Raw genomic sequence first — 15436 nt, 5'->3', positions numbered from 1 at the left:
ACACAGGAGAGGACACTAGGACAGAGAGAGAGGACACTAGGACAGAGAGAGAGGACACGTTAATAATACACACAGGAGAGGACACTAGGACACTAGGAGAGAGAGAGAGAGGACACTAGGACAGAGAGAGAGGACACTAGGACAGAGAGAGAGGACACGTTAATAATACACACAGGAGAGGACACTAGGACAGAGAGAGAGGACACTAGGACAGAGAGAGAGGACACGTTAATAATACACACAGGAGAGGACACTAGGACAGAGAGAGAGGACACTAGGACAGAGAGAGAGGACACGTTAATAATACACACAGGAGAGGACACTAGGACAGAGAGAGAGGACACTAGGACAGAGAGAGAGGACACGTTAATAATACACACAGGAGAGGACACTAGGACAGAGAGAGAGGACACTAGGACAGAGAGAGGACACGTTAATAATACACACAGGAGAGGACACTAGGACAGAGAGAGAGAGGACACTAGGACAGAGAGAGAGGACACGTTAATAATACACACAGGAGAGGACACTAGGACAGAGAGAGAGAGGACACTAGGACAGAGAGAGAGGACACGTTAATAAAACACACAGGAGAGGACACTAGGACAGAGAGAGAGGACACTAGGACAGAGAGAGAGGACACGTTAATAATACACACAGGAGAGGACACTAGGACAGAGAGAGAGGACACTAGGACAGAGAGAGAGGACACTAGGACAGAGAGAGAGGACACGTTAATAGTCAAACAGACAGACAGACAGACAGACAGACAGACAGACAGACAGACAGACAGACAGACAGACAGACAGACAGACAGACAGACAGACAGACAGACAGACAGACAGACAGACAGACAGACAGACAGACAGACAGACAGACAGACAGACAGACAGACAGACAGACAGACAGACAGACAGACAGACAGACAGACAGACAGACAGACAGACCTCTGTCTACCTTGTGTAGGATGTCTGAAGTGGTGTCCTCCCCCTCTCTGTTTTCCATGTCTCTCATCTGCAGACGACCCAGCTTCACCTCCCCGACCTCGCTCGTTCCGTCCGCAGACCTGAGAAAGAGGATTCAGACCGACCAACAAGCACCTCCATCAACAAGGATCCAGTGTTAACTGTAACAGTGTTGAGAACACTCTCTCGTTAGTAATGATGACTTGGTTCTGTGTAAAGAGGAACTGTTTGGGGGAGGAGCTCGTGCCCTCTCACTTCCTCCTTTATGTCAAGGTATCCCGGCAACGGTGAGCGAGGAAATGGGATGGAGAACATAGAGAGAGTTGTAGAGGTTCTAGTGTCAGGTCAGGGCTCAGATGAGTCTGTTTTAAGTCAGGCTTAAGGCGGATAAGAACTCAAGTTTGAGTAAGTCAGAATTAATGTGAGTGTTGAGTCAGTTTTACCTGAGGCTGAGGGAAAGCTGAGGCTCATTGGTCCTGAGGAGATCTCTGATGGAGAAGCAGGTGAAGCCTAAAAAACTCCTCTAGAGAGAGAGAGAGAGAGAGACAGAGACAGAAAGGGGGGAAGAGAGAGAGAGACAGACAGAAAGGGGGGAAGAGAGACAGAGACAGAGACAGAAAGGGGGGAAGAGAGAGAGAGACAGAGACAGAAAGGGGGGAAGAGAGAGAGAGAGAGAGAGAGAGAGAGAGAGAGAGAGAGAGAGAGAGAGAGAGAGAGAGAGAGAGGGACTTACATAAATAACGTACATTGTACAACAACAACAACTCAAGACCTGACTGCCATTGACCAGCACAAAAACATCCTGTGGCGTTCTGCATTAGCATCGAATAGCCCCCTTGATATGCAACTGATCAGGGAAGTTAGGAACAAATATACACAGTCAGTTAGGAAAGCTAAGGCTAGCTTTTTCAAACAGAAATTTGCATCCTGTAGTACTAACGCAAAAAAGTTCTGGGACACTGTAAAATCCATGGAAAATAAGAACACCTCCTCCCAGCTGCCCACTGCACTGAGGATAGGAAACACTGTCACCACTGATAAACCCACGATAATTGAGAATTTCAATATGCATTTCTCTACGGCTGGCCATGCTTTCCACCTGGCTACCCCTACCCCGGTCAACTGCCCCCCACCATTTCTCCTTCACCCAAATCCAGACAGCTGATGTTCTGAAAGAGCTTCAACATCTGGACCCCTACAAATCAGCCTAGACAATCTGGACCCTCTCTTTCTAAAATTATCTGCCGAAATTGTTGCAACCCCTATTACTAGCCTGTTCAACCTCTCCTTCGTATCGTCTGAGATTCCAAAAGATTGCCGCGGTAATCCCCCTCTTCAAAGTGGGTGACACTCTAGACCCAAACTGCTACAGACCTATATCTATCCTACCCTGTCATTCTAAGGTCTTCGAAAGCCAAGTTAACAAACATATTACTGACCATTGACCAAATGATTGCCTCGCCTGGTTCACCAACTACTTCTCTGATAGAGTTCAGTGTGTCAAATCGGAGAGCCTGTTGTCCGGACCTTGTCCGGACCTCTGGCAGTCTCTATGGGGGTGCCACAGGGTTCAATTCTCGGGCCGACTCTATTCTCTGTATACATCAATGATGTTGCTCTTGCTGCTGGTGATTCTCTGATCCACCTCTACGCAGACAACACCATTCTGTATACTTCTGCCCTTCCTTGGACACTGTGTTAACTAACCTCCAGACGAGCTTCAATGCCATACAACTCTCCTTCTGTGGCCTCCAACTGCTCTTAAATGCAAGTAAAACTAAATGCATGCTATTCAATCGATCACTGCCTGCACCTGCCCGCCCGTCCAGCATCACTACTCTGGACGGTTCTGACTTAGAATATGTGGACAACTACAAATACTTAGGTGTCTGGTTAAACTGTAAACTTTAAACTCTCCTTCCAGACTCACATAAAACATCTCCAATCCAAAATTAAATCTAGAATCGGCTTCCTATATCGCAACAAAGCATCCTTCACTCATGTTGCCAAACATACCCTCGTAAAACTGACCATCCTACCAATCCTCGACTTTGGCGATGTCATTTACAAAATAGCCTCCAATACCCTACTCAACAAATTGGATACAGTCTATCCCAGTGCCATCCGTTTTGTCACCAAAGCCCCATATACTACAACACCACTGCAACCTGTACGCTCTCATTGGTTGGCCCTCGCTTCATACTCGTCGCCAAACCCACTGGCTACAGGTTATCTACAAGTCTCTGCTAGGTAAAGCCCCGCCTTATCTCAGCTCACTGGTCACCATAGCAGCACCCACCCGTAGCACATGCTACAGCAGGTATATCTCACTGGTCACCCCCAAAGCCAACTCCTCCTTTGGTCGCCTTTCCTTCCAGTTCTCTGCTGCAAATGACTGGAATGAACTGCAAAAATCACTGAAGCTGGAGACTCACATCTCCCTCACTAGCTTTAAGCATCAGCTGTCAGAGCAGCTCACAGATCACTGCACCTGTACATAGATGGGCTGTTTACAGATGGGCTATCTACCTCATCCCCATACTGTATTTATTTATTTATCTTGCTCCTTTGCACCCCAGTATCTCTACTTGCACATTCATCTTCTGCACATCTACCATTCCAGTGTTTAATTGATATATTGTAATTACTTCTCCACCATGGCCTATTTATTGCCTTTAACTACCTTATCTTACCTCACTGATATATACTTTTTTTTTTTTTTTTTTTCTACTGTATAATTGACTGTATATTTTGTTTACTCCATGTGTAACTCTGAGTTGTTGTATGTGTCAAATTGCTATGCTTTATCTTGGCCAGGTCGCAGATGCAAATGAGAACTTGTTCTCAACTAGCCTACCTGGCTAAATAAAGGTGAAATATATATATATATTTAAAAAAAATACTCTGTCTACTCTGAGGTTGCCTAACTGTCATGTTGCTAGGTCATCATATTCCAAAAAGCCCTTCGCAACGGAATTAGAATCACTCTGTTGCCTGGACGATAATCATCGGAAAGCTCAGGGGATTATCTTGATACAAGCACACGCACGGGAGTGGTGGAATTTACACACACACATGACATTACCCAAAATCACTCAGGGCCAGAGCAGCCCTCATTACACAAGTCATGTCTACAGGTCTCTACTGGTAATCAGCTTACACGAGGGGGAAGGGGGACAGGATGGGGAGGGGGACAGGAAGGGGAGAGGGGACAGGATGGGGAGGGGGGACATGATGGGGAGGGGGACAGGATGGGGAGGGGGACAGGAAGGGGAGGGGGACAGGAAGGGGAGAGAGGACAGGATGGGGAGGGGGACAGGAAGGGGAGAGGGGACAGGATGGGGAGGGGGACAGGATGGGGAGGGGGACAGGATGGGGAAGGGGGACAGGAAGGGGAGAGGGGACAGGATGGGGAGGGGGACAGGATGGGGAGGGGGACAGGAAGGGGAGAGGGGACAGGATGGGGAGGGGGACAGGATGGGGAGGGGGACAGGAAGGGGTGGTGAGGATGGGGAGGGGGACAGGATGGGGGGCTGGAGATGACGGGGAAGGGAGGGGAAGGGGGAATGGAGGGGACGGGGGAATGGAGGGGACGGGGGAATGGAGGGGAGGGGGACAGGATGGGGAGGGGGACAGGAAGGGGAGGGGGACAGGAAGGGGAGGGGGACAGGAAGGGGAGAGGGGACAGGATGGGGAGAGGGGACAGGATGGGGAGGGGGACAGGAAGGGGAGAGGGGACAGGAAGGGGAGAGGGGACAGGATGGGGAGGGGGGACAGGAAGGGGAGAGGGGACAGGATGGGGAGGGGGGACAGGATGGGGAGGGGGACAGGATGGGGAGGGGGACAGGATGGGGAGAGGGGACAGGATGGGGAGGGGGACAGGATGGGGAGGGGGGACAGGAAGGGAGAGGGGACAGGATGGGGAGGGGGACAGGAAGGGGAGGGGGACAGGATGGGGAGGGGGACAGGAAGGGGTGGTGAGGATGGGGAGGGGGGAATGGGGGCTGGAGGGGACGTGGGGGAATGTGGGGGAATGTGGGGGTCTCGAGATGACAGGGAAGGGAGGGGACGGGGGAATGGAGGGGACGGGGAAATGGAGGGGACGGGGGAATGGAGGGGATGGGGGATAGGAGGCTTTAGATTAAAAACTAATCCTCATCAAATCTAGAGCACAACGCACACAGACACCAGGGAGCAACAGAGTTCAACTACACCACTACACCACTATACCACCAAACCACTACACCACTACACCACCAAACCACTACACCACTATACCACTACACCACTACACCACTACACCACCAAACCACTACACCACTATACCACTATACCACTACACCACTATACCACTACACCACTACACCACTACACCACTACACCACTATACCACTATACCACTACACCACTATACCACTACACCACTATACCACTACACCACTACACCACCAAACCACTACACCACTACACCACTATACCACTATACCACTACACCACTATACCACTACACCACTACACCACCAAACCACTACACCACTACACCACTATACCACTATACCACTATACCACTATACCACTACACCACTATACCACTATAACACTATACCACTACACCACTATACCACTATAACACTATACCACTATACCACTACACCACCAAACCACTACACCACTACACCACTACACCACTATACCACTACACCACTACCCAACTATACCACCAAACCACTACACCACTATACCACTATACCACTACACCACTATACCACCAAACCACTACACCACTATACCACAGCATTGCTTGCTGTTTGGGGTTTTAGGCTGGGTTTCTGTACAGCACTTTGAGATATCAGCTGATGTACGAAGGGCTATATAAATACATTTGATTTGATTTGATTTGATATGGTTCTAAACCCTAATCACAGGTATATGGTTCTAAACCCTAATCACAGGTATATGGTTCTAAACCCTAATCACAGGTATATGGTTCTAAACCCGAATCACAGGTATATGGTTCTAAACCCTAATCACAGGTATATGGTTCTAAACCCTAATCACAGGTATATGGTTCTAAACCCTAATCACAGGTATACTCAACCACAGGAGTAATGTTCTAAACCCTAATCATAGGTATATGGTTCTAAACCCTAATCACAGGAGTAATGTTCTAAACCCTAATCACAGGTATACTCAACCATAGGAGTAATGTTCTAAACCCTAATCACAAGTATATGGTTCTAAACCGTAATCACAGGTATATGGTTCTAAACTCTAATCACAGGTATATGGTTCTAAACCCTAATCACAGGTATATGGTTCTAAACCATAATCACAGGTATACTAAACCACAGGAGTAATGTTCTAAACCCTAATCACAGGTATATGGTTCTAAACCCTAATCACAGGTATACTCAACCACAGGAGTAATGTTCTAAACCCTAATCACAGGTATATGGTTCTAAACTCTAATCACAGGTATATGGTTCTAAACCCTAATCACAGGTATACTCGACCACAGGAGTAATGTTCTAACACCTAATCACAGGTATACTCAACCACAGGTATACGGTTCTAAACCCTAATCATAGGTATATGGTTCTAAACCCTAATCACAGGTATATGGTTCTAAACCCTAATCGCAGGTATACTCAACCACAGGAGTACGGTTCTAAACCCTAATCACAGGTATATGGTTCTAAACCCTAATCACAGGTATACTCAACCACAGGAGTACGGTTCTAAACCCTAATCACAAAAAAGGTATGAAAAACACCAAGGTGGATGAATACTTTCGCAAGGCACCACATGTACTCAACCACAGGAGTCCGGTTCTAAACCCATTCACAAGTATCAAAGAGGGTTACAAACTCTACCACAGGAGATGAAGTCAGCTGGTCCATGTCCCTCAACATTCCGGCATCTCTTGAAACTGATTTAACTTCCCCTTTTTGATAGATAAGCTGACTGCCTTAATGAAGAATTTACCCTAAACCCTAAAACGAACCAGTAACTAAGGGGTCTAGTAATCCCCCTTCTGTAGTCTCCCCCTGTGTCCTCCTCTGTAGTCTCCCCCTGTGTCCTCCTCTGTAGTCTCCCCCTGTGTCCTCCTCTGTAGTCTCCCCCTGTGTCCTCCTCTGTAGTCTCCCCCTGTGTCCTCCTCTGTAGCCTCCCCCTGTGTCCTTCTCTGTAGTCTCCCCCTGTGTCCTCCTCTGTAGTCTCCCCCTGTGTCCTCCTCTGTAGTCTCCCCTGTGTCCTCCTCTGTAGTCTCCCCTGTGTCCTCCTCTGTAGTCTCCCCTGTGTCCTCCTCTGTAGTCTCCCCTGTGTCCTCCTCTGTAGCCTCCCCTGTGTCCTCCTCTGTAGCCTCCCCCTGTGTCCTCCTCTGTAGCCTCCCCCTGTGTCCTCCTCTGTAGCCTCCCCCTGTGTCCTCCTCTGTAGCCTCCCCCTGTGTCCTCCTCTGTAGCCTCCCCCTGTGTCCTCCTCTGTAGCCTCCCCTGTGTCCTCCTCTGTAGCCTCCCCTGTGTCCTCCTCTGTAGCCTCCCCCTGTGTCCTCCTCTGTAGCCTCCCCCTGTGTCCTCCTCTGTAGCCTCCCCCTGTGTCCTCCTCTGTAGTCTCTCCCTGTGTCCTCCTCTGTAGTCTCCCCCTGTGTCCTCCTCTGTAGTCTCCACCTGTAGTCTCCCCTGTGTCCTCCTCTGTAGCCTCCCCCTGTGTCCTTCTCTGTAGTCTCCCCCTGTGTCCTCCTCTGTAGTCTCCCCCTGTGTCCTCCTCTGTAGCCTCCCCCTGTGTCCTCCTCTGTAGTCTCCCCCTGTGTCCTCCTCTGTAGTCTCCCCCTGTGTCCTCCTCTGTAGCCTCCCCCTGTGTCCTCCTCTGTAGTCTCCCCCTGTGTCCTCCTCTGTAGCCTCCCCTGTGTCCTCCTCTGTAGTCTCCCCCTGTGTCCTCCTCTGTAGTCTCCCCCTGTGTCCTCCTCTGTAGTCTCCCACTGTGTCCTCCTTTGTAGTCTCCCCCTGTGTCCTCCTCTGTAGTCTCCCCCTGTGTCCCCTTCTGTAGTCTCCCTCAGTGTCCTCCTCTGTAGTCTCCCCCTGTGTCCCCTTCTGTAGTCTCCCTCAGTGTCCTCCTCTGTAGTCTCCCTCAGTGTCCTCCTCTGTAGTCTCCCTCTGTGTCCTCCTCTGTAGCCCCCCTGTGTCCTCCTCTGTAGTCTCCCCCTGTGTCCTCCTTTGTAGTCTCCCCCTGTGTCCTCCTCTGTAGTCTCCCCCTGTGTCCCCTTCTGTAGTCTCCCTCAGTGTCCTCCTCTGTAGTCTCCCTCAGTGTCCTCCTCTGTAGTCTCCCTCTGTGTCCTCCTCTGTAGCCTCCCCCTGTGTCCTCCTCTGTAGCCTCCCCTGTGTCCTCCTCTGTAGCCTCCCCCTGTGTCCTCCTCTGTAGTCTCCCCCTGTGTCCTCCTCTGTAGTCTCCCCCTGTGTCCTCCTCTGTAGTCTCCCCTGTGTCCTCCTCTGTAGCCTCCCCTGTGTCCTCCTCTGTAGTCTCCCCTGTGTCCTCCTCTGTAGTCTCCCCCTGTGTCCTCCTCTGTAGCCTCCCCCTGTGTCCTCCTCTGTATCCTCCCCCTGTGTCCTCCTCTGTAGTCTCCCTCAGTGTCCCCCTCTGTAGTCTCCCCCTGTGTCCTCCTCTGTAGTCTCCCTCAGTGTCCCCCTCTGTAGTCTCCCCTGTGTCCTCCTCTGTAGTCTCCCCCTGTGTCCTCCTCTGTAGTCTCCCTCAGTGTCCCCCTCTGCTCTACTGTAATAAAGTACAACTAGCTGATACCATGTACTGTCTACCTACCCAGGAGTGGTGATTCTATGCTAGTTGGTTTAAATGTTGATGTGTTGCTCTCAGAACACTTCTCCCCCTCCCCCTCCTCTCTCCCCGTCTCTGTAGAGAATGAACCACTAGCCAATAGCAGTGGGCGGATTAGCTAGTGCTGAGTCGAGGGGCACTGGGCTATAGCCCGTGACGTTGAGGGAGTAGCGCCCTTCTCCAATGGGACAGTAACCTGCGCCGCTCGGTCATGTTGTCAACAAGGCAACACGGTGCATTGTCCAGAAAACATATATTTTCCATAAAATAAAATGTTTGAATTTTTTAAAACTACTTTCCATTAGGAAGGCAGATCATTCTGTTTTTTTGTGTTTAAAAAAAATAAATAATCAAAAGCAATCACTTTTACAGGTGAAAAACACAGAATCCTACTCATTACTCCACTGTCCAGCAGTAGTTACCTCTACTATCTCTGTCCAGCAGTAGTTACCTCTACTATCTCTGTCCAGCAGTAGTTACCTCTACTATCTCTGTCCAGCAGTAGTTACCTCTACTATCTCTGTCCAGCAGTAGTTACCTCTACTATCTCTGTCCAGCAGTAGTTACCTCTACTATCTCTGTCCAGCAGTAGTTACCTCTACTATCTCTGTCCAGCAGTAGTTACCTCTACTATCTCTGTCCAGCAGTAGTTACCTCTACTATCTCTAAACACAGAATCCTACTCATTACTCCACTGTCCAGCAGTAGTTACCTCTACTATCTCTGTCCAGCAGTAGTTACCTCTACTATCTCTGTCCAGCAGTAGTTACCTCTACTATCTCTAAACACAGAATCCTACTCATTACTCCACTGTCCAGCAGTAGTTACCTCTACTATCTCTGTCCAGCAGTAGTTACCTCTAATATCTCTGTCCAGCAGTAGTTACCTCTACTATCTCTGTCCAGCAGTAGTTACCTCTACTATCTCTGTCCAGCAGTAGTTACCTCTACTATCTCTAAACACAGAATCCTACTCATTACTCCACTGTCCAGCAGTAGTTACCTCTACTATCTCTCTGTCCAGCAGTAGTTACCTCTACTATCTCTGTCCAGCAGTACCTCTACTATCTCTTACCTCTACTATCTCTGTCCAGCAGTAGTTACCTCTACTATCTCTAAACACAGAATCCTACTCATTACTCCACTGTCCAGCAGTAGTTACCTCTACTATCTCTGTCCAGCAGTAGTTACCTCTACTATCTCTGTCCAGCAGTAGTTACCTCTACTATCTCTGTCCAGCAGTAGTTACCTCTACTATCTCTAAACACAGAGTTACCTACTCATTGTCTCCACTGTCTTGTCATTAGCTTTACCTTCTACTATCTCTAAACACAGAATCTTTTTCTATCCCTCTCTCTTCCCTCCACTGTCCAGCAGTAGTTACCTCTACTATCTCTAAACACAGACTCCTCATTCAGTTTTTCCACTGTCCATTTTGTCATCTGATTAGTTATTTCTCCCCTTGTTTTCTCTAAACACAGAATCTGTGCTGTGTCATTGTCTCCACTGTCCAGCAGTAGTTACCTCTACTATCTACTATCTTAAACACAGAGCAATCCTATTCATTACTCCACTGTCCAGCATGTTTTGTTTTCTTCTACTATCTCTAAACACAGAATACTGGAATAAATTACTCCACTGTCCAGCAGTAGTTACCTCTACTATCTCTGTCCAGCAGTAGTTACCTCTACTATCTCTAAACACAGAATCCTACTCATTACTTCACTGTCCAGCAGTAGTTACCTCTACTATCTCTAAACACAGAATCCTATTCATTACTCCACTGTCCAGCAGTAGTTACCTCTACTATCTCTGTCCAGAAGTAGTTACCTCTACTATCTCTAAACACAGAATCCTATTCATTACTCCACTGTCCAGCAGTAGTTACCTCTACTATCTCTAAACACAGTAATCTACTATCTCTGTCCAGCAGTAGTTACTCCACTGTCCAGCAGTAGTTACCTCTACTATCTCTAAACACAGAATCCTATTCATTACTCCACTGTCCAGCAGTAGTTACCTCTACTATCTCTAAACACAGAATTACCTCATTACTATCACTGTCCAGCAGTAGTTACCTCTACTATCTCTAAACACAGAATCCTATTCATTACTCCACTGTCCAGCAGTAGTTACCTCTACTATCTCTGTCCAGCAGTAGTTACCTCTACTATCTCTGTCCAGCAGTAGTTACCTCTACTATCTCTGTCCAGCAGTAGTTACCTCTACTATCTCTAAACACAGAATCCTATTCATTACTCCACTGTCCAGCAGTAGTTACCTCTACTATCTCTAAACACAGTAGTTACCTCTACTATCTCTGTCCAGCAGTAGTTACCTCTACTATCTCTGTCCAGCAGTAGTTACCTCTACTATCTCTAAACACAGAATCCTACTCATTACTCCACTGTCCAGCAGTAGTTACCTCTACTATCTCTAAACACAGTAGTTACCTCTACTATCTCTGTCCAGCTAGTTACTCTACATCTCTGTCCAGCAGTAGTTACCTCTACTATCTCTAAACACAGAATCCTATTCATTACTCCACTGTCCAGCAGTAGTTACCTCTACTATCTCTGTAAACCAGCAGTATTCATTACTATCTCTGTCCAGCAGTAGTTACCTCTACTATCTCTAAACACAGAATCCTATTCATTACTCCACTGTCCAGCAGTAGTTACCTCTACTATCTCTAAACACAGCAGTAGTTACCTTACTATCTCTGTCCAGCAGTAGTTACCTCTACTATCTCTAAACACAGAATCCTACTCATTACTCCACTGTCCAGCAGTAGTTACCTCTACTATCTCTAAACACAGTAGTTACCTCTAACTATCTCTGTCCAGCAGTAGTTACCTCTACTATCTCTGTCCAGCAGTAGTTACCTCTACTATCTCTAAACACAGAATCCTACTATCTCTCATTACTCCACTGTCCAGCAGTAGTTACCTCTACTATCTCTAAACACAGAATCCTATATCATTACTCCACTGTCCAGCAGTTACCTCTACAGTCCAGTTACCTCTACTATCTCTAAACACAGAATCCTATTCATTACTCCACTGTCCAGCAGTAGTTACCTCTACTATCTCTAAACACAGAATCCTATTCATTACTCCACTGTCCAGCAGTAGTTACCTCTACTATCTCTAAACACAGAATCCTAGTTACCTCTACTATCACTGTCCAGCAGTAGTTACCTCTACTATCTCTAAACACAGAATCCTATTCATTACTCCACTGTCCAGCAGTAGTTACCTCTACTATCTCTAAACACAGAATCCTATTCATTACTCCACTGTCCAGCAGTAGTTACCTCTACTATCTCTAAACACAGAATCCTATAACATTACTCCACTGTCCAGCAGTAGTTACCTCTACTATCTCTGTCCAGCAGTAGTTACCTCTACTATCTCTAAACACAGAATCCTACTCATTACTCCACTGTCCAGCAGTAGTTACCTCTACTATCTCTAAACACAGAATCCTACTCATTACTCCACTGTCCAGCAGTAGTTACCTCTACTATCTCTGTCCAGCAGTAGTTACCTCTACTATCTCTAAACACAGAATCCTACTCATTACTCCACTGTCCAGCAGTAGTTACCTCTACTATCTCTAAACACAGAATCCTATTCATTACTCCACTGTCCAGCAGTAGTTACCTCTACTATCTCTAAACACAGAATCCTATTCATTACTCCACTGTCCAGCAGTAGTTACCTCTACTATCTCTAAACACAGAATCCTATTCATTACTCCACTGTCCAGCAGTAGTTACCTCTACTATCTCTAAACACAGAATCCTATTCATTACTCGCACTGCTCCAGCAGTAGTTACCTCTACTATCCTAAACACAGCAAATCAACTTTATTACGGTGCAAAACATGTCCAGCAAGTTGACCCCTCACTGATGGAACCCTGGGAAAATATTCAGATTAGCAGGCCAGCGTTGACCAATCACGATGAAGCACATAGCCTTTCTATGAAACAGACATCAGGCAGGGATGTATAGTGTTACAGAATGTTCTTAAAACTCTGTCCAGAAGTAGTCCCTCCCTACTATCCCTAATCTGTCTGTCTGTCTGTCTGTCTGTCCTCTACTATCTGTCTGTCAGTCTGTCTGTCTGTCTGTCTGTCTGTCTGTCTGTCTGTCTGTCTGTCTGTCTGTCTGTCTGTCTGTCTGTTCTGTCTCTGTCTCTGTCTCTGTCTCAGAATCTCTGTCTCTCTCATTCCACTGAACAGGACTGTAGTTGTTTACTATCTCTAGGACACAGCCATCATTCACTTTGAACTGGACTGTCCAGTGTTTACAGGCAGTAGGGCTCTAAACACAGAATCCTATTCATTATTATTTATGAAATAAAGTCCTTACTATCTCTAAAAACTAATTCTGATTGGCATTAGCCTGGCCACTGCCCCAGCAGTCATGTGAAATCCATCCAGATAAATCTAAGCAGAAAATATGAAACGCAACAAATTCAAAGATTTCACTGATTTACAGTTCATAGAAGGAAATCAGTCAATTGGAAATAAATAAATTAAACACAGAATCTATGGATTTACATCCACTGTCCAGCAGTAGCCAGGCTCAGCCAATCAGTCCAATGAGTTTTTTCCCTAAACACAGAACTTTATTTCCATGTCCACTACCTCTACTATCTCTAAACACAGAATCTCACTTCATTAGTCGTCTTCCATTCGGGAACATTTACGATCCTATTGATCAAACAACAGAATCCTAACGTAGATTCTCCACTCCACCAGTAGTTACCTCTACTATCTCTAAACAACAAGATCAACAACAACAACAAGATCAACAACAACAACAAGATCAACAACAACAACAAGATCAACAACAACAACAAGATCAACAACTAATATGAGCCAGAGCGAGATAAGCTAAAAAAATAAATAATCTAACGAGGTTAACACTAGATAAACCCTGTCAAACTTTTCCAGTTAGTTGACCGTCAAAAATCGCACTGATAAACGATGGGGGAATTTTAGCCTGCTCGTCCTTCTGCAGATTGCCTGCCCAATGCATGTGTCACGATCTGTCGAAAGGAGGAGACCAAGGCGCAGCATACATTCTTAATTTATTAAAAAATGTAACACTGAACAAACTAACAATAACAACAAAAACAAACCGTGACTCTAATACGGCTAGTGCAGACAGATAACTAAACATAGAAAAAGAACCCACAAAATACTCAAGGAATATGGCTGTCCTAAGTAGTTACCCCAATCTATCTCTAAACACAGAATCCTATTGATTACTCCACTGGCCACCAGTAGTTACATACAAATACCTAAACACAAACTATTCATTACCCATCCTAGTCACACCCTGAACTAACCAAAATAATCTAAAAACAGAATAACTAATTCATTACTGACACTGTCCCACCCATGTTTGGGTACTATCTCTAAACACAGAACAGATATAACATTACTCCATTCCAGGACAGATGGTAACTACTATCTCTAAAACACAGAACAGATGGTAATTACTCCACTTCCAGGACAGATGGTAACTCTACTATCTCTAAACCATTAGAGGACAGATGGTAACTGTAGTCAGTTACCTCCATTCCAGGACAGATGGTAACTCTAAACACAGTCCTAAACCACTTAGCAGGACAGATCTAACTGTAGTCCTAAACCATCTACTATCTCTAAACACAAACTATAACCAGATGGTAACTGTAGTCCTTAACCATTAGAGGACAGATGGTAACTACTATCTCTAAAACCATTAGAGGACAGATGGTCCAACTGTAGTTACCTAAACCATTAGAGACAGAACACAGATCCTACTCATTACTCCACTGTCCAACAGTAGTTACATCTAAATCTCTAAACACAGATGCTGAGACATGATTACTCCACTGTCCAGCAGTAGTTACCTCTACTATCTCTAAACACAGAATGTTGACATCACATCACTGTCCAGCAGTAGTTACCTCTACTATCTCTGTCCAGCAGTAGTTACCTCTACTATCTCTAAACACAGAATCCTACTCATTACTCCACTGTCCAGCAGTAGTTACATCTACTATCTCTAAACACAGAATCCTACTCATTACTCCACTGTCCAGCAGTAGTTACCTCTACTATCTCTAAACACAGAATCCTACACATTACTCCACTGTCCAGCAGTAAATACCACTACCATCTCTAAACACACACACACTCCACACACAGCACACACAGCAGTACACACACACACCCAGTCAGTAGTTACACACTACTATCTCACACACACAGTTACACACTACACACTGTCCACAGTAGTTACACACTGTCCACAGTACTCTACAACACACAATCCTATTCATTACTCCACTGTCCAGCAGTAGTTACCTCTACTATCTCAAACACAGAACCTACACACATTACTCCACTGTCACAGCAGTAGTTACACACTACTATCACACCCAGTAGTTACTACATCTCTAAACACAGCACTCATTACTCCACAGCACAGCAGTAGTTACCTCTACTATCTCTAAACACAGAATCCAGTCATTACTCCACTGTCCAGCAGTAGTTACTACTATACAAAACACAGAGTAAAGACATTCCTCACTGTCCAGCAGTAGTTTTACTCGTAAAGACGGTCAGTTTGAGTGTCCACTGTCCAG

The 15436-nt window shown here is 46.2% G+C and overlaps 1 protein-coding gene across 1 annotated transcript in view; it reads right to left on the bottom strand.

The window, feature by feature from the left end:
• The window catches only part of LOC124008432 (type II inositol 3,4-bisphosphate 4-phosphatase-like), a 52561-nt gene extending 45599 nt beyond the window's left edge, over window positions 1-6962 (bottom strand). Inside the window, exons 1-3 of the mRNA XM_046319704.1 lie at window positions 6839-6962; window positions 1409-1488; window positions 958-1066 (exon numbers count right to left, since the gene is read on the bottom strand). Of these exons, the coding sequence (XP_046175660.1) occupies window positions 958-1066; window positions 1409-1488; window positions 6839-6877 (228 nt within the window). The 5' untranslated portion in view covers window positions 6878-6962. The remainder of the gene's footprint in view (window positions 1-957; window positions 1067-1408; window positions 1489-6838) is intronic.
• Window positions 6963-15436: the final 8474 nt, after the last annotated feature.

This window comes from Oncorhynchus gorbuscha, linkage group LG21 (genome assembly GCF_021184085.1).
Source record: "Oncorhynchus gorbuscha isolate QuinsamMale2020 ecotype Even-year linkage group LG21, OgorEven_v1.0, whole genome shotgun sequence".
NCBI lineage: Eukaryota > Metazoa > Chordata > Actinopteri > Salmoniformes > Salmonidae > Oncorhynchus > Oncorhynchus gorbuscha.
Note: the sequence above shows the minus strand (reverse complement) of the source record. Positions and strands in the feature narration are given on the sequence as shown.